An 18,396-nucleotide genomic window follows, 5' to 3' on the forward strand; every position below is an offset into this window, starting at 1 on the left:
AGTTCCGATCCTTCAGGTGCTGGGGGCTGTGGGTGCAGGGTCTTTTCCAGCCGTCGGGATTTTAGAGTCAGGCAGTCGCGGTCAGGGGGAGCCTCGGGATTCCCGCTTCAGGCGTCGCTGTGGGGGCTCAGGGGGGACAACTTTGGTTACTCACAGTCTCGGAGTCGCCGGAGGGTCCTCCCTGAGGTGTTGTTTCTCCACCAGTCGAGTCGGGGTCGCCGGGTGCAGTGTTGCAAATCTCACGCTTCTTGCGGGGATTGCAGGGGTCTTTAAATCTGCTCCTCTGGATACAAAGTTGCAGTCTTTGTTGAACAGGGCCGCTGTTCTCGGGAGTTTCTTGGTCTCTTGGAAGCAGGGCAGTCCTCTGAGGATTCAGGGGTCGCTGGTCCTGGAGAAAGCGTCGCTGGAGCAGGTTTCTTTAGAAGGCAGGAGACAGGCCGGTAGGACTGGGGCCAAAGCAGTTGGTGTCTTCTTCTCTGCAGGGGTTTTTCAGCTCAGCAGTCCTCTTCTTCGTAAGTTGCAGGAATCTAAATTCTTAGGTTCAGGGAAGTCCTTAAATACTAAATTTAAGGGCGTGTTTAGGTCTGGGGGGTTAGTAGCCAATGGCTACTAGCCCTGAGGGTGGGTACACCCTCTTTGTGCCTCCTCCCAAGGGGAGGGGGGCACATTTCTATCCCTATTGGGGGAATCCTCCATCTGCAAGATGGAGGATTTCTAAAAGTTAGTCACTTCAGCTCAGGACACCTTAGGGGCTGTCCTGACTGGCCAGTGACGACTCCTTGTTATTTTCATTATCTCCTCCGGCCTTGCCGCCAAAAGTGGGGCCGTGACCGGAGGGGGCGAGCAACTCCACTAGCTGGAGTGCCCTGTGGTGCTGGAACAAAGGGGGTAAGCCTTTGAGGCTCACCACCAGGTGTTACAGCTCCTGCCTGGGGGAGGTGTTCGCATCTCCACCCAGTGCAGGCTTTGTTACAGGCCACAGTGTGACAAAGGCACTCTCCCCATGTGGCCAGCAACATGTCTCGAGTGTGGCAGGCTGCTAGAACCAGTCAGCCTACACGGGTAGTTGGATTAGGTTTCAGGGGGCACCTCTAAGGTGCCCTCTGGGGTGTATTTTACAATAAAATGTACACTGGCATCAGTGTGCATTTATTGTGCTGAGAAGTTTGATACCAAACTTCCCAGTTTTCAGTGTAGCCATTATGGTGCTGTGGAGTCCATGTTTGACAGACTCCCAGACCATATACTCTTATGACTACCCTGCACTTACAATCTCTAAGGTTTGGCTTAGACACTGTAGGGGCACAGTGCACCCTGCCTTAGGGCTGTAAGGCCTACTAGAGGGGTGACTTATCTATACTGCATAGGCAGTGTGAGGTTGGCATGGCACCCTGAGGGGAGTGCCATGTCGACTTACTCGTTTTGTTCTCACCAGCACACACAAGCTGGCAAGCAGTGTGTCTGTGCTGAGTGAGGGGTCCCCAGGGTGGCATAAGATATGCTGCAGCCCTTAGAGACCTTCCCTGGCATCAGGGCCCTTGGTACCAGGGGTACCAGTTACAAGGGACTTACCTGGATGCCAGGGTGTGCCAACTGTGGAATCAAAAGTACAGGTTAGGGAAAGAACACTGGTGCTGGGGCCTGGTTAGCAGGCCTCAGCACACTTTCAATTCAAAACATAACATCAGCAAAGGCAAAAAGTCAGGGGGTAACCATGCCAAGGAGGCATTTCCTTACACTTCATGTGTCAGCTTTTGGTGGTTTCAGAGGCTTCAGAGTCCATTCTTTTGGAGTTTGCTGGAGAGCAGGTCTGCTGATCACGGGAGGTTGATAGGCTTTATTGAAGGAAGGCTGTCCTGGGTTTCTGGAGTCACAGCTGCTCAAGTCGATTTTGGTGCAGATTAAGAGGAAGGATGCGAAAGGAGAGGGGATAGGTACCAGGTCATCCGTTTAATTTCCCCTCTTCTGTTTTGCAGCTCTGTAGTCTCCTTGGTCTTCTTAGGGCATCAGGATCTGCTTCTCTGGCACCAGGGGCTCCCCTAAATACTGGATTTAGGGGCATTAAAGGTGTGTAGGGTAGTAGCCAATGGGCTACTGACCCTTGGGGTTACTATGTCCTCTATGACCACTTCATGTGGGGTGTGGGCAAACCCTGTCCCAGAATTCCAAGGTGTGCCATCATAAAGATGGCTACCTCTGAAATTTCATGGCCACCTCGCAGTAGCCCATCTTAGGGGTGGTAGTAGCCTGGAGGTAGCACGCCTCCCTGACTAGCCAATTTTCCTGCCTGTCCAGGTGCCAAGTGGCTCAGAACAGGAAGGGGGGCTACCTCGCCTGTGAGGGGAGCCAGATTCACATGTCAAAGGCGGCAGCCCTTTGAGGCTTGCCGCCTCAGAAAGGTGAATCAGTCGGTCATGCTGTGGGAAGGGGTGTTAGTTACAGGCTCTTCCTGGACAGGCTTTTGGTATGGGCCTCCTGTGAGCAGAAGGTTATCACCCTAGCGGGCCAGAATAGCGTCTTGGTTGGCAGGCTGAAAAAAAAGAGTCAGCAAGCACAACAGTGCCTGCTAGGATTTTAGGGGGCACCTCTGAGGTGCCCTCTGGGTGCATGTATTGATAAATCAATCACTTTCAAAAAGTGTTGTGAACCATGGTTGACATGCCAATGAAGGGCCACTAACATGTTGAGGGAAGATTTTTTTTTTTTATATCTTCCAGACCAGAAAGTGTAAGAGTGGGAGCGGGAGTGGGGGAAAGCATAAGCAATTATCCTTGCCAACTCATCCATAGAGCATTGCCCTTGGATTGAGGATGTGCGTACCTGGAGGCGAAGTTTAAGCATTTTATGTTTTGAATAGGTCTATTTGAGGTGTTCCCTACTTTTGGAAGTACTGTTGAAAAACTTGTGGGTGGAGTTGTGTTTGTTGCTGCGTCCTGCTTAGTAGGTCTGCAAATTGATTGTCCCTGGGAGATATTGCACCATTATGCAAATGTAGTGGTGAATTGCCCATTTCCATATTGTTTGTGCAAGATGGGACAGTTGATGAGATTGTGTCCCCTTGTTTGAGATGGTACATGGAAGTCATGTTGTCTGTACGTATCAAAACAGTCTTGTGCTGCAATTGTGAAAGGAACGCTTTCATTGCTAAGAATACTGTTTGCAGTTCCTGGTAATTTCTGTGAAGAGACCGTTGAGAATTGTCCCATATCATCTGAACTGTGAGGTTGAGTAGATGAGCTGCCTAAACTGTGTTTGAGGCATCTCTTGTGACAGTGATCTGAGGCAGAGGTTCTACAAAGGGCCACCCTGGCTGAGTTTTGAAATGCTAGTCCTAATTGTGTGTTAAGGGTAGCTCCTAGAAAGGGTATCTGGAGAGGTTGCAAATGAGATCTGATGTAGTTTATGGTAAAGTACATCATGGTGAACTTATGGTGAGAGTGTAGGAGATGACTTGTAGTTTAAGTGTGGCTTTGACACTGTAAATGAATTGGCTTTGATGAGCCTATTGTCCAAATAAGGGAAAACATGAATTTGTTTTCTTCTGAGATATGCTGCAACTAATGCAAGACATTTTGTGAATACTCTGGGAGTGGTTGTGACTCCCAATGGTAATACTTTGAACAGGCAATGTTTTCCTGCAACTACAAATCTTGGATATTTGCGGTGTGCAGAATGAATGATAATCTGAAAGTAAGTGTCCTTTAGTTCTAACACTGTCATGAAGTCGCATTGTTGTAATAGGGGAATAAAATCCTGAAGAGTGAGCATATGAAAGGGTTCTGATAGGATATAGTGGTTTAAGGGTGTAAGATATAATACTGGTCTGAGACCCCCGTCTTTTTTGGGTATTAGAAAAATACAGGGAGTAAACTCCTGTTACTTGGTACTGGTTTTATAGCCCCTTTTAGAAGAAGCGAATGTACTTCCTCTTTGAGAAGAATGAGATGATCTTGTGACAGTTTGTGAATTCGAGGGGGTAGATTTGGTGGAGTGGAAATGAGCTCCAGACAGCAACCATTTTGGATAATTTGAAGTACCCATTGAAATGTGGTAATTTGAGACCATTGGGGGTAAAAAGGTTGTTACCTTCCCCCTACAGGATTGGTGTGGGTTGGTATGTTTTGTTGCAAGTCATTATTTAGTGGGTGGTGAGGAACCTCTAGATGTAAATGTTTACCCTCTTCCTTTGTTATTTTTGCCTCTATAAGATCCACTAAAGTAACCTCTGGTGTATTGAGAGAGGGGCTTTGTTTGATTGGAAGACTGTTCTTGAAATGATTATCGAAAGCCCCTTGAAACTCCGGCGTGACGAAAAGCACCCATGTGTGTGCTGGCTTGCAGAGCTCCCATAGCTTTGGCAGCTTAATTGTCTTTGTTTAATTTTTCAAGGGTGGTATCCACTTGTGGCCCAAATAAATGCTCTATATCAAAGGGCATGTTTAAAACTGCCTGTTGTACAGTTTAAACCCTTAACATCTGAGCCAGGCATGGAACCTAATGACACTGGGGTTAACACACTGTGCTGCTGTACCAGCAGCATCAAGCGCACATTTAATAGAGTTGCTAGAAATTGTATGTCCCTCATTTACAATTTCTACTCGCTTTTTACAATGTTCCTCTGCTAGGTATTGTAAAAGTTCTTCCATGGCATCCCAGTGAGCTCTATCATACCAGGATAGCCGGTGCTTGTGCATTCGCAATTCGCCAGTGATTGACTGCTGGAGCTGCCACTCTTTCCTGCTGCATCTAATTTGTTTTTACTTTCCTCATCAGGAGGAGGTGTCTCTCCTGTTGACTGGCTATTTGCCCTTTTGCGTGCAGTAGAGGCAGCAACAGAGTCTGGAGGGATCTGTGTTTTAATAAATAAAGGATCCATGGGTGCAGCCTTGTATATTTCATCCACTCTGGGTGTAATAACCCTTGATCTAACAGGCTCTTTAAATATTTCATCTGTGTGTCTGAGCAAGTGTGGAAGCATTGGAAGGACTTGACTTTCCTTATGTGTTGCGCCAAGGGTGTCATATAAAAATATAAAAATTTCTCCACTATTGGATCAGTGTACATATGTACATTGTGAAATTCTGCTGCCCTAGCTATGACCTGTGATAAGATGTGGAATTCTCAGGTGGTGAAAGTCTAGCTGGGTAAAGATCTGGATCATTTGGTGTAAAGAAATGGCTCCCTGTTGCAGTTACCCCCCACTTTTTGCCTGATACTGATGCTGACTTGACTGAGAAGAGTGCTGGGACCCTGCTAACCAGGCCCCAGCACCAGTGTTCCTTCACCTAAAATGTACCATTGTATCCACAATTGGCACACCCTGGCATTCAGATAAGTCCCTTGTAACTGGTACTTCTAGTACCAAGGGCCCTGATGCCAAGGAAGGTCTCTAAGGGCTGCAGCATGTCTTATGCCACCCTAGAGACCCCTCACTCAGCACAGACACACTGCTTACAAGCCTGTGTGTGCTAGTGAGAACAAAATGAGTAAGTCGACATGGCACTCCCCTCAGGGTGCCATGCCAGCCTCTCACTGCCTATGCAGTATAGGTAAGACACCCCTCTAGCAGGCCTTACAGCCCTAAGGCAGGGTGCACTATACCATAGGTGAGGGTACCAGTGCATGAGCATGGTACCCCTACAGTGTCTAAACAAAACCTTAGACATTGTAAGTGCAGGGTAGCCATAAGAGTATATGGTCTGGGAGTCTGTCAAACACGAACTCCACAGCACCATAATGGCTACACTGACAACTGGGAAGTTTGGTATCAAACTTCTCAGCACAATAAATGCACACTGATGCCAGTGTACATTTTATTGTAAAATACACCCCAGAGGGCACCTTAGAGGTGCCCCCTGAAACTTAACCGACTATCTGTGTAGGCTGACTAGTTTTAGCAGCCTGCCACAAACCGAGACATGTTGCTGGCCCCATGGGGAGAGTGCCTTTGTCACTCTGAGGCCAGTAACAAAGCCTGCACTGGGTGGAGATGCTAACACCTCCCCCAGGCAGGAATTGTCACACCTGGCGGTGAGCCTCAAAGGCTCACCTCCTTTGTGCCAACCCAGCAGGACACTCCAGCTAGTGGAGTTGCCCGCCCCCTCCGGCCAGGCCCCACTTTTGGCGGCAAGGCCGGAGAAAATAATGAGAAAAACAAGGAGGAGTCACTGGCCAGTCAGGACAGCCCCTAAGGTGTCCTGAGCTGAGGTGACTCTGACTTTTAGAAATCCTCCATCTTGCAGATGGAGGATTCCCCCAATAGGGTTAGGATTGTGACCCCCTCCCCTTGGGAGGAGACACAAAGAGGGTGTACCCACCCTCAGGGCTAGTAGCCATTGGCTACTAACCCCCCAGACCTAAACACGCCCTTAAATTTAGTATTTAAGGGCTACCCTGAACCCTAGAAAATTAGATTCCTGCAACTACAAGAAGAAGGACTGCCTAGCTGAAAACCCCTGCAGAGGAAGACCAGAAGACGACAACTGCCTTGGCTCCAGAAACTCACCGGCCTGTCTCCTGCCTTCCAAAGATCCTGCTCCAGCGACGCCTTCCAAAGGGACCAGCGACCTCGACATCCTCTGAGGACTGCCCCTGCTTCGAAAAGACAAGAAACTCCCGAGGACAGCGGACCTGCTCCAAGAAAAGCTGCAACTTTGTTTCCAGCAGCTTTAAAGAACCCTGCAAGCTCCCCGCAAGAAGCGTGAGACTTGCAACACTGCACCCGGCGACCCCGACTCGGCTGGTGGAGATCCGACACCTCAGGAGGGACCCCAGGACTACTCTGATACTGTGAGTACCAAAACCTGTCCCCCCTGAGCCCCCACAGCGCCGCCTGCAGAGGGAATCCCGAGGCTTCCCCTGACCGCGACTCTTTGAATCCAAAGTCCCGACACCTGGGAGAGACCCTGCACCCGCAGCCCCCAGGACCTGAAGGACCGGACTTTCACTGGAGGAGTGACCCCCAGGAGTCCCTCTCCCTTGCCCAAGTGGAGGTTTCCCCGAGGAATCCCCCCCTTGCCTGCCTGCAGCGCTGAAGAGATCCCGAGATCTCTCATTGACTTCCATTACAAACCCGACGCTTGTGTCTACACTGCACCCGGCCGCCCCCGCGCTGCTGAGGGTGAAATTTCTGTGTGGGCTTGTGTCCCCCCCGGTGCCCTACAAAACCCCCCTGGTCTGCCCTCCGAAGACGCGGGTACTTACCTGCAAGCAGACCGGAACCGGGGCACCCCCTTCTCTCCATTCTAGCCTATGTGTTTTGGGCACCACTTTGAACTCTGCACCTGACCGGCCCTGAGCTGCTGGTGTGGTGACTTTGGGGTTGCTCTGAACCCCCAACGGTGGGCTACCTTGGACCAAGAACTAAGCCCTGTAAGTGTCTTACTTACCTGGTTAACCTAACAAATACTTACCTCCCCTAGGAACTGTGAAAATTGCACTAAGTGTCCACTTTTAAAACAGCTATTTGTGAATAACTTGAAAAGTATACATGCAATTTTGATGATTTGAAGTTCCTAAAGTACTTACCTGCAATACCTTTCGAATGAGATATTACATGTAGAATTTGAACCTGTGGTTCTTAAAATAAACTAAGAAAATATATTTTTCTATATAAAAACCTATTGGCTGGATTTGTCTCTGAGTGTGTGTACCTCATTTATTGTCTATGTGTATGTACAACAAATGCTTAACACTACTCCTTGGATAAGCCTACTGCTCGACCACACTACCACAAAATAGAGCATTAGTATTATCTATTTTTACCACTATTTTACCTCTAAGGGGAACCCTTGGACTCTGTGCATGCTATTCCTTACTTTGAAATAGCACATACAGAGCCAACTTCCTACATTTGGCTTAATAGGAACCAGATCGTACTCATCCCATGGGTCCTACTCATCTAATGTATCCCCTAATTCCAGAGCACCACCAGGTGGTGAACTAGGTGGTGTGAACCCTAAAGGAGGGGGAAATGTTGGTGGAGGAGTACGTTGTGGAGAAGGAGGTGGAGAAGTTGGATTAAGAAAAGGAGTCTTCTTTGGTAGTGTTTTGGAGGCAAGGAATCGAGAATTGCTTGGAAAGTTAATTTCCTCTTTAAAGGTGGCGCAGGTGATGTTATCATCCACCCTGTTCCTTCTTGAATTTTAAGTCGACGCTGCCGAGCATCCATAACTTCTAAATTTGCTTCCACCTGTGATGGAGTGGTGGTTATAGATTGTCCAGAATCACTGAAAGTCTGTTCTAATATTTTCGGTTCTGAAGTTTTTCGTGGATGGAAGGTTTCTCTGCTCCGATCAAGGCTGGAAGGCAGTGGCAGACCAGTACTATCAACCCCTTTGGCCCTTGTTCTGGCTAAACCACAGATAACATCCTCTGCTTTCTGATCAGTTGTTGGAGGTGGATGAGGCGGAGCCATTGATTTTTGAAGTGGATGGGCATTGGGTGTCATTGTCTTCACTTTCTCAGAAGACTCTGATTCATGTTGTGATTCACTTGTTTGTGCTATTTTTCGACAATATTTTTCTAGGCTTTTTTCCCACTGGATACGATTGTAGCACTCCTTTCAGTCTTTTGTGCACTTCATCTTGCATATTTTTGCAGCATCTCGTACTCTTATAACAAGCCGCAGTTGATGTCAGCTTTGCTTATGGATTACTTTAGAATATGCCAAATTTTTCTTTGTTGAATGAGTCCTCAGGTTTGCAGCTAGCAACACTCTGAAGCAGAAGTTAGCAGAGGATCTTTACCTCCTGACACTCATGTTTACGAATTTGAATCAATGGAAACCGGAAACAAAAAACAATATTAAAATAAATTACTAATATGGTGGCAAAAACACATCACAGGAGAGCAGTAATTTTGGGAAATGGCAGATTGGTTTGTTCCGAGGAGTTATTTTCTGTCCCTATAGGACTACTTAACCCAAACACCTATGTTTTGACACCAAAACAAAGTATACAGGTCTCATGGTTCCTGAAATATTACATGCACCTTTTCATGCAGGCTGCAATGGCAGGCCTGCAAACTCATTCTGCATGGGCTCCCATGGGTGGCATAATGCATGCTGCAGGTCATGGTGGACCCCTGGTGCCAAAAAGCCCTGGGTACCCAAGTACCATATACTAGGAAATTAGGGGACACCAGTATGCCAATTGTGGAGTGCACAAAGGTCCCAAGTAAACTAATTTGGATGGAGAGAGCACCATCACTGGGGCCCTGGTTAGCAAGATCCCAGAGAAAACAGTCCAAGCACACTAATTGCAGGCAATAAGTAGGGTAACCATGCCAAAAAGAGGGTACTTTCCGACCTGCCCCATCCCAGAAGTGGCGCATCTGTTGCTATTGTGAGTTCTGGTTGGAGAGGGGTCTGACTGACCCTATCGGGGTTTGTTAGCCACCACTGCAAATGTTTTTCAGTTCCCTCTGCGATCTGGACCAGGTCACAGAGATTCCCCATATGCAGCGCCCACTGAAAACTTCAGAGCCCGCATTTGCAATCTGGCATGAGTTACTAGCAAGATGTAGGAGGCCAAGATGCCCAGCAGCCTCAGATTCAGTCTCACCGAAATTGAGGATAGAGGGTGAAACATCAGCATTATAGCATGAAACCCCTGGACACACTGCTCGGGAGGATGAGCCCAAAACTGCACTGTGTCCAGAACAGCTCAGATGAAAGGGAGCTTCTGAAAGGTAGTCAGGTATGACTTTGCCCCAGCGAATGCAGAAGGTGCGTCTTAATCGAGCGGTGGGAGACGACAGCCTGTGGCGAGCCAGTCTTTAACAGCCAGTCATCGAGATAGGGGAAGAATGGAAACTCCTGATCACTGCAGATGAGCTGTGACCACAGCTATCAGTTTGGCGTACACCAGAGGTGTGCTGGTAAGGTCAAAGGGGAGCACAGTGAGCTAAAATTGCTTATAGCCTACCATACACCGCAGGTAACGTCAGTAGGCAGGCAGGATGGGAATACAGAAATACAGGTCCTGCAAGTCCAATGCTACCATCCTGCTCTAAAGCAAACAAAGACTTGAGCCAAAGTGAGCATCCTGAATTTCTCCTTTTTGTGGAAGAGATTGAGGATTCAGAGGTCTAGGATAGGCCAAAGAACCTTGTTATTTTTAGATGTCAGAAAGTAGTGGGAACAACCTCCACTGCTTACTTCTGATAGCAGAACCCTCTGTGTGCCTCCCTTGGCCAAGTGAACCGTGACTTCATAGTCAAGCAAGGTCAAATGGGGCAGAGTGATAAAAGGCGATTGTCCTGTTCACAGGGGCCCGTGTGCTGTGTTTGGACTAGGCTCCTGGCAGGACATCTGTAAGAGCTTTGTTAAAGGGGAGCAGGGGCTCAGAATAGGCCCTTCTGTCAGGATGTTAGTCATGACTGACACCAACAGTAGCTGAGGTATGGGGAGTAGGCAAGACAGTATCTGGTGACGTATCCAGTCCATTGGCAACTCCCAGTTCCTCACACCAGTCCACTGACTCATGTCCTTCCAACTGGTATTCTAAAGAGTCTAGTAACCCCCTCCACCTTCCATTCTTACCCCATGCCTAGCTCTTCAGAATAGGGCCCAGATGGCAACCTAGGACCCATGCTTCCGGTCGGCCCCAGAATCTGCATGAGGCTGGTACCGCAAACATTGGTGTTGGGGAAGGTCACTTTGGCACCACCAGTGCCCGTACGGACCCAAGATTGGATTTACAGGGACAAATCAGAGCTGAGGCCGAAGCCACCAGTGCAGAGCCTTATGGGGCCCCCCTCTGACACCACAGGGCGTGAAGGCACTCCAGAGGGGTCGGACTGCTCAAATAAGCGGATCACAGCCTTGTGAAACTCCTTTACTGGAGCGGGGGTCGCTCCGGTTTCTGGAAATGCAGGGAGAAGTCGACCCGGGCAACTGCTCTCCATAACCGTGCCGGGAATTACTATGATCCTCACTCGTTGCAACAGCTGATGGACAAGGGGAAGTCGATGCACGCTTCGGCTTTTTATGGTTCTTGTGCATTTACCCAGAGTGTACTCAGGATTTTGAATGGGACAAAGGGGACTTGGGCCTCGGGCCTCCTGGAGCACTCCTGCAACCCTCCCACAAGACCTCAAAGGATTCACACTATGTGGTGTCGCCTGCTGGACCGCTAGCAGCTTCAGGGACTGCTTCCCTCAAAGCTTTTGGTTCCTTGGCCAGGCAGTCCGGGCACAACTTGGAGTTGTGGTCACGCTCAAAACACCATAAACAGACCAAAATTTGGTGTTTTTTGGTCTTCCTTTTAAAACATCCTCAACACATCGAAAAAAGAATTCCTCAAACTGTTGAGAAACTTCTGTCAATAACCTCCAGAGGGGTAGCTCTTCCAGGATTACAACGAACCGGCTTGGGATTTTTTTTTTTTTTTTAAATAGCAGACGCCTGTGCGCCAGGGTGGTGCATATATAGGTAACCACGTCACTTCTAGCGAGTTATGCTGCCGACCGGAAACAAATTAAGCCACCTACCGGCGAGCGGGGATACTGCTCACAAAAGATCTTCCTGGGGAAATTGAAAGGTAAGGAATCTGTGGCTAGATGTCCCTATCAGATAATAGACTGCAAAATATTTGTGTAAATTGCTCTGGGACATCTCAGTGCTTATGACTACTGATGAGTCACCCTAGAATAGGAAAATTACACCAGACAGTAATTGCAAACAGAGAAGCACTGTAAGAGACAGAAAAACTGATGAACGTATAAACTCGGCAAGAAACATCAAGAATTACCAAGCTCCTCGCTCCTCCATAGAGAATCAAAGGTGCACACACCCACTTTAAACTTGACTGTTTAAAAGTGTTGTTGGGATAAATGTGTGTAGTAGCACTAAATGTTTATAAGAGCTATTACGATTACTAAGGTTTCTTAACAGGCCAGTAACCAATTCTTGGACAAGAGAAATGGGTTTGATATTGATTTAAGAACATACACTGGGACTTTGTAACAATCCATATATCCCAGGTTTAACAATGGACTAGTTATTGTTAATGCTTACAAGTCTAGACACTGCCACAGGAACCATGCTATACTGGCTGGATGAGCCCTAAGAAGGGCAAAACCATCCGTGAGTTGCTCGTGTTTCAGTTCAACGAGGGCCGGGCCTGGCAGTTCAGGCTAGACGTCCTATTGAAGCGGGGTTAAGACTTTTGCATTTGGATGGGTCCAAACTCTGGAAGGATGGTGTGCAAAATAACGGACTGGGATGCAGCCCCAAATAATTATCAATTAGATTAATTGAAGCATCGCAGTCATCACTTTTTATATACTTTAGACAGCTGAAATGGTCACTTAGCAGGGGCTATAAACCTGAAGCTCTGAGGTGACACTACCTGATGCCAACTCATGCTGCATACCCAACAAACCAGGCTAGGAACTGTATGATGATTGTGGTTGGAAAATGTCAAGGACTCAAGATTGGATTGGAGCAGGGACGGAAAAATACTCCAGACATCCCCTCTTAAAATTCCAGAAAGTCCTCCTTGTCCCTAAAACTAAGCACTAGATACTTGTTGGCCATACAAATAACTCGTAAACGGAAGTGACTTTAAAAAAAAAAAATTAATGCCTATGAGATATGTTTCCTTCATAGACCCTGTGATGCATTTGATGTGCCTGTTTGGTTTGCACACAAAGTAAATAAAACTAATTAAGAAAAAAATAACACTAGGACTATCTGAGTGTAGTGCTTTTTTAATCATTCAACCATGTGTTAAACTAACAGCAAAGTTTGAAATTTAAATAGGGAAAGGTAGATTCACGAACACCATTGACAAAGGACTGCTGTAGGAAAAACACAGAAGACGAGACATACACAAGGTAGGGTAGCTGAGTAACAGTAGAGTAATAGGGGTAGCAGAAAAAAGGAATGCTGCCAGCAAAAGGAACGTTATATTGAGACTAAAGGGGAATGTGCACAACATTCGTAGTAAATCATCTGGGCCAATGTATAAATGTTTATAGGATGTATGTATATCTGCAGTGTAACACTGTCCTGAAGAAGATGATACACCCAAATAGTGTTTGGCTTCGAGCAAAACTACTGCCGGAGGTTTAATAATTTGAACATTTAGAGGAAAAAGTAAGGATTCCAACACCTTAAGGTAGTAAGAATAAGAGAGAAACATGCAGAGTTAGAGGGCAGGGTGTGCAGCTTGGCAGGTCATCATAAAATGCTAGGTTCCGATGGTCTAACATGAAAAGTACATCAACTTGTGTTACATGCTGGAAGTAAGGATTCAATGAAGTGATTTTAGCCATACTGATTACTATGAGAGGAACTAAGCCAGGTGTGTTCAACAAACCAGCAGGGGCCATAAAATATATTTAGTATTCCACATGAGAAATGTATTAACAAGATATCTAAATAGGAAATACTTACAATGATGATTACCCTAAAATATGGCAGCACCAATACTGGCCAACCCTATATTAAGTATTCAGGGTTCTCAAACTGAGATATTTTTAAACTGATTACTCCTCTTTAATCCCACCAATATCATACCATACCATGGTACATGGTAATCTCCAAGAGAAAAAGTACCTGTTCCTGCGGCGAAAAGGAACTGCACTTTAATAGATAGTTACTTGTGTTTTGAACTCCTTTCTCTGGAATTGCGACGATGGCTTCTGCTGCGGCTACGCGAACGGCTACGGTGTCGCCTGTGCCGGTCCCTTGATCTAGATCGGGTTCGTTTCCTCTGCCGAGAAGCTGATCTTGAACGCCGTCTTCTTCTGTCCCGAGAACGTGATCTAAAGGACAAAGAATTTTAAAATGTTTGTCATTCACAAGCAAAAGGAAATCTAGGGTACCATAATCTGCATAATAATTATGCATCCTCAGTAACGCTCGCTGGCAAAGCACTGCCTTCAAAAAGAACTCAAGTGAAAGGAAAACAGATATATTTATTATGTTGTAGGAAGTGGCATTCAAGGACTTTGGGAGAAAAGCAAAGCATGGATTGCCCTCTAACAATGGATCCGAAGCTTCCTAACGTTGCTACCAGCGAAGTTCTTACGCATTAATTTCCCAACACCACACAACAATTTGTGACCCAGTATCATGAAGAGTTACATCAAATGACTTTAAATTGTAATGTTCCCATCCTCTGTCAAAGGGCCCGGTAAGTGTCCATCAGAAAACTAATTACTAAATGTAAATTATTCACTGCTGTAGAACCGCCACACAACTCCAAACTGCGGCATACCAAAAAGGCAGATTAGAGTCGGATTATTAAATAAACACATTAAAAAGCATTAATTGTAGCCAGAGTGTAGGAAGCTGGCTCTGTATTTACTATATAAAAATGAGATATAGTGTGCACTGAGCCCAGGGGTTCCCCAGAGGCTTAGCAGAGGCTAAAGCAGGTAATACGAATGATCTTTTTTGTGGTAGTGTGGTCGAGCAGTTAAGCTGATCAGTGGGTAGTGCAAAGCATTTGTTGTACACACACAGACAATAGAAGAAGCACACACTCAATGACAACTCCAGACCAATGGTTTCTATATAGAAAAAATATCTTTTGTTAATTATTTCTAGAACCACAAGATTCAAGTCGCAGGTAAGTACATAAATTTGTATTTCACACATCAATAATACTTTGTCTAAATTCAGTAAATTATAGCTGATGGGCTGGTATCTTCATCCAGAGCTTTCATGGTCAGAGGGGTCCCCTGGATTCACACTGCAGGCATCGTCGTGGGGGGCACAAAGGGTCAACAAATGGTGGGCACTCGCTCATAATCAGCCTGGGGCTCTTCTCCAGTCGGTTGGGCCACCAAGAAACAGGCTCGGAGCGTCCGGTGCAGAGCGGTCAGGACTTGCGGATCCAGGGAGGCTCTGGAGTCCTTGGAGGTTGTTCCTTCTTGGACAAGGCCACAGTCAACTGGTGTTCTAGGTCCTCTGTGAGACAGGCAGTCCTCTGGAAGCTCGGCAGAGGCCGCTGGACCCAGAAGTAGGAGACAGGCCGGTAGGGCTGGGGCCAAATCAGTTTTTGTCTTCCACCTTCTCTTTTTGAGTTGAAGCATAGCAGTCCTTTCTTCTGGTGAGGTCGTCAAGAATCAGACAATTCAGGTTCAGGGGAACCCTTAAATCCTGGATTTAGGGGTGTTAAAGGGGTCAGAGGGCAGTAACCAATGGCTACTGTCCCACGAGATTGGCTACGCCCTTCTTGTCTCCACTCCCTTTGGGGAGGGGGACACAAACCTAACCCTCTTAGTCCCTGTCCTCCAAACTAAGATGGAGGATTCTACAGGGAGGTGGTCACCTTCGTTCTGGACACCTTGGGGGTGATCCTGGCTGGGGTGGTCACTCTTCCCTGTTTCCCTAATTTTCCCACCAGACTTGCTGCCAAAAGTGGGGCTTTGTCCGGGGGCGGGCAACTCCACTAGCTGTTGTGCCCTGGGGCACTATAACACGAGGCTTGAGTCTTTGAGGATCACTGCCAGGTGTTATAGTTCATGCAGGGGGAAGGTGTGAAGGACAGGCTTTGTTTCTGGCTACAGACAGCACAAAGGCTCTCACCCCATGTGGTCAGAAACTTGTCTGAAAGTGGCAAGCTGGCACAAACTGGTCAATCCTGTACTAGCAGCTTGGCTAACATACACAGGGCATCTCTAAGATGTCCTCTAGGTGCATTTTTCAATAAATCCCACACTGCCATCAGTGTGGGTTTATTGTGCTGAGAAGGTTGATACCAAACTTTCCAGTATTCAGTGACGCCAACATGGTGCTGTGGAGTTCGTAATGGAAAACTCCCAGACCCTCTACTTAATATGGCCACACTGTACTTACAATGTCTAAGAATGGACAGACACTGTAGGGGCATATTGCTCATGCAGCTATGCCCTCACCTATGGGATAGTGCACCCTGCCTTAGGGCTTTAAGGCCTGCTAGAGAGGTGACGTACCTATGCCACAGGCAATGGATTGTGGGCATGGCACCCTGAGAGGGGTGTCATGTCAACTTTAACTTTTTCTCCCCACCAGCACGCATAAGCAGCAAAGGCAGTGTGCATGTGCTAGGTGAGGGGTCCCCCAGGGTAGTACAATATATGATGCAGCCCTTGGTCACAGAGCCCTTGTAACCACTGGTACCTTTTACAAGGCACTTAGCTGTGGGCCAGGGGTGTGGCAATTGTGGAACAATGGTACTTTTTGTGGGAAAAAAACACAGGTGCTGGGGCCTGGTTAGCAGGATCCCAGTACACACTTACACTTTTTGCTTGATATCTGATGCCAACTTGAGTATGTGTTGGGGGTTACTGCAAACAAGAGGCCAGTTTCCTACATCCCTAAACCACCAAAAGGACTGAAAAGAAGAATACACCACCCAAACCAGCGGTGGACCCTGAAGAAAGAAGACCTGAAAAAGGGGACCAAGTCCAGAACTCGTAGAAGTGTCCGGTGGTGGCAGGACCCTCTACCCACCAGTCTGTGGTTGCAGAAGTTGGTGATCGGTAGGACGCAGTTGGTCAGCAATGCAGCCCTGGAGTCGGTGAGGAGTTCCTGGAGGATGCAGTCGATATCCTACACTGGATGGAAGACTGCAGTCTGTCTGTGGCGTGGAAAAGCCACCAACAAAGTCTTGGCAAAGGCACAAGTCGCGGTAAACAAAAAGTGGAGCTGCCGGGCACCAGCAAGGTCTAGGGCAGAGGTCTCTAAACTTTTTAATGCCACGCCCCCCCAGCTGAAAAATAAAAATCTTTGGGCCCCTTCCTCAGAATTTTGCACAATTATTGTATAAAGATGGCAATGTTTAAATATGTCTAGTCCTATTTAAACATTGCAGTTAAGTACTGTTACCTTTTTAAAGATGCAAAAACATGCTTCTGCTAAAAATAAAGGCCTGTGATTTGTGTAATGCTTCTTTTGACAAGTCTGGCGCCGCCCCCCCGTGATCACTTGAGGCCCCCCTAGGGGGGCCCGCCCCCCAGTTTGAAGACCTCTGGTCTAGGGGGACTCAACCCAAGGAAGGGAGTGCCAGTGGACCCTCAGCAATGCAGAGTGTTCACAGACGAGGCAGCCGACCATAGAAGAGGACTGGAAGAGGACCCGTGAGTCACAGAGGTGCCCATGCAGCACAACTGAAGAAGGGTCTCACGCCGCAGGCGAAGCACGCAGAGGGCTGTGCATCGAAAAGAAGAGTGCTGGGGTACACGGAGCCTGAAGATCCCTTGGAGGAAATGCCAACAAGCCTTGGTAGATGCAAGAGTCGCAGTGCACGGGGGTACTGTCCTGCTTGGGAAGGCAAGGGCTTACCTTAACCAAAGTTGGACATCTGGCGGAAAGGACGAAGGGGACTACTCCAGACCACCAGCTGTGAAGCACCATCCACGCAACTTAGGATGAAAGGAGATCCACGCAGCTGGTTGTCATTGCAGATGGTGCCTGAGGATGCGGGGGAGTGACTCATTCACTCCAAGAAAGATTCTTTCTTGCTTTTTTTGCAGACTGAATACTTGCCGCCCTCAGAGGATGCACAACTGGGACAATATTGCAGGGCGAAGTCGTGGCTGCAGATTGTAGGTTCTTGTGAAGTCCAGTTGCGGTTCCAGTGGCCAGAAGTCAAAGTAAACATTGCAGAGGAGCCCTGCTGGAATCTTGCAAGCCTACTCTGAGGACCCACAAAAGTGAGCGAGACCCTAAATATCTCTGGAAGGGGTGGGCCAGGGGGGCAATTGGTCACCATTCAAGAGGAGGCTTTGACATCGCCTGCCTGACCTGGTCACTCAGATGCTCCCAGAGGCTTTTGCCACTTTGGATTCAAGATGCCAGAATCAAGGAGCCCTCTGGAGGAGCTCTGGGCACCACCTCTGGGGTGATGATGGACATGGGAATGGTCACTCCCCTTTCCATTGTCCAGTTTTGCACCAGAGCATGGACAAGAGGTCCCTGAACTGGTGCAGACTGGTTTATGGAAGGAAGGCACCTAATGTGCCCTTCAAAGCACACCATTGGATTGGGGAGGCTGCTCCTCCCAAGCCATGTAACATCTATTTCCACAGGGAGAGGGGTGTTACCTCCCTCTCCCAAAGGAAATCCTTCGTTCTGGCTACCTGGGATTGAGCTGTTCAAGCAGCAGGAAGGTAGCAGCTTGGGCTGCCCGAAAAACCCCAGAAGGCTGATAGGAGCAATGCTGGGGGTACTCTAAGGAGCCTTCCAGAGTGCATGGAATCATACTTCCAATACTGCGACAGTCTTGTGGTATGATTCAGCCATGTTTGATACCAAACATGCCTAGGTTTGGAGTTACCATTATTTAACTGATCATAAGTAGTGACCTATGTCCAGTACATGCGTAATGGCATCCCTGCACTCACGCAGTCCAGGAAAATGGAGTTGGAGTTCATGGGGACACCTCTGCTCATGCAGGG

General features: G+C 47.7%; 1 protein-coding gene across 4 annotated transcripts in view; it reads right to left on the reverse strand.

Annotated features, from left to right (window-relative positions):
- LUC7L (LUC7 like) overlaps window positions 1–18,396 on the reverse strand; it is a 251,298-nt gene that overhangs the window by 56,733 nt on the left and 176,169 nt on the right. For 3 of the 4 annotated variants that reach the window (XM_069210398.1, XM_069210400.1, XM_069210399.1), the window contains one exon: window positions 13,609–13,773. In XM_069210398.1, coding sequence (XP_069066499.1) covers window positions 13,609–13,773 — 165 coding nt within the window. Of the gene's footprint in view, window positions 1–13,564; window positions 13,774–18,396 lie in introns of all 4 variants that reach the window. The other variant, XM_069210401.1, reaches the window with a different exon arrangement.

Source organism: Pleurodeles waltl, chromosome 10 (genome assembly GCF_031143425.1).
Source record: "Pleurodeles waltl isolate 20211129_DDA chromosome 10, aPleWal1.hap1.20221129, whole genome shotgun sequence".
Classification (NCBI taxonomy): domain Eukaryota; kingdom Metazoa; phylum Chordata; class Amphibia; order Caudata; family Salamandridae; genus Pleurodeles; species Pleurodeles waltl.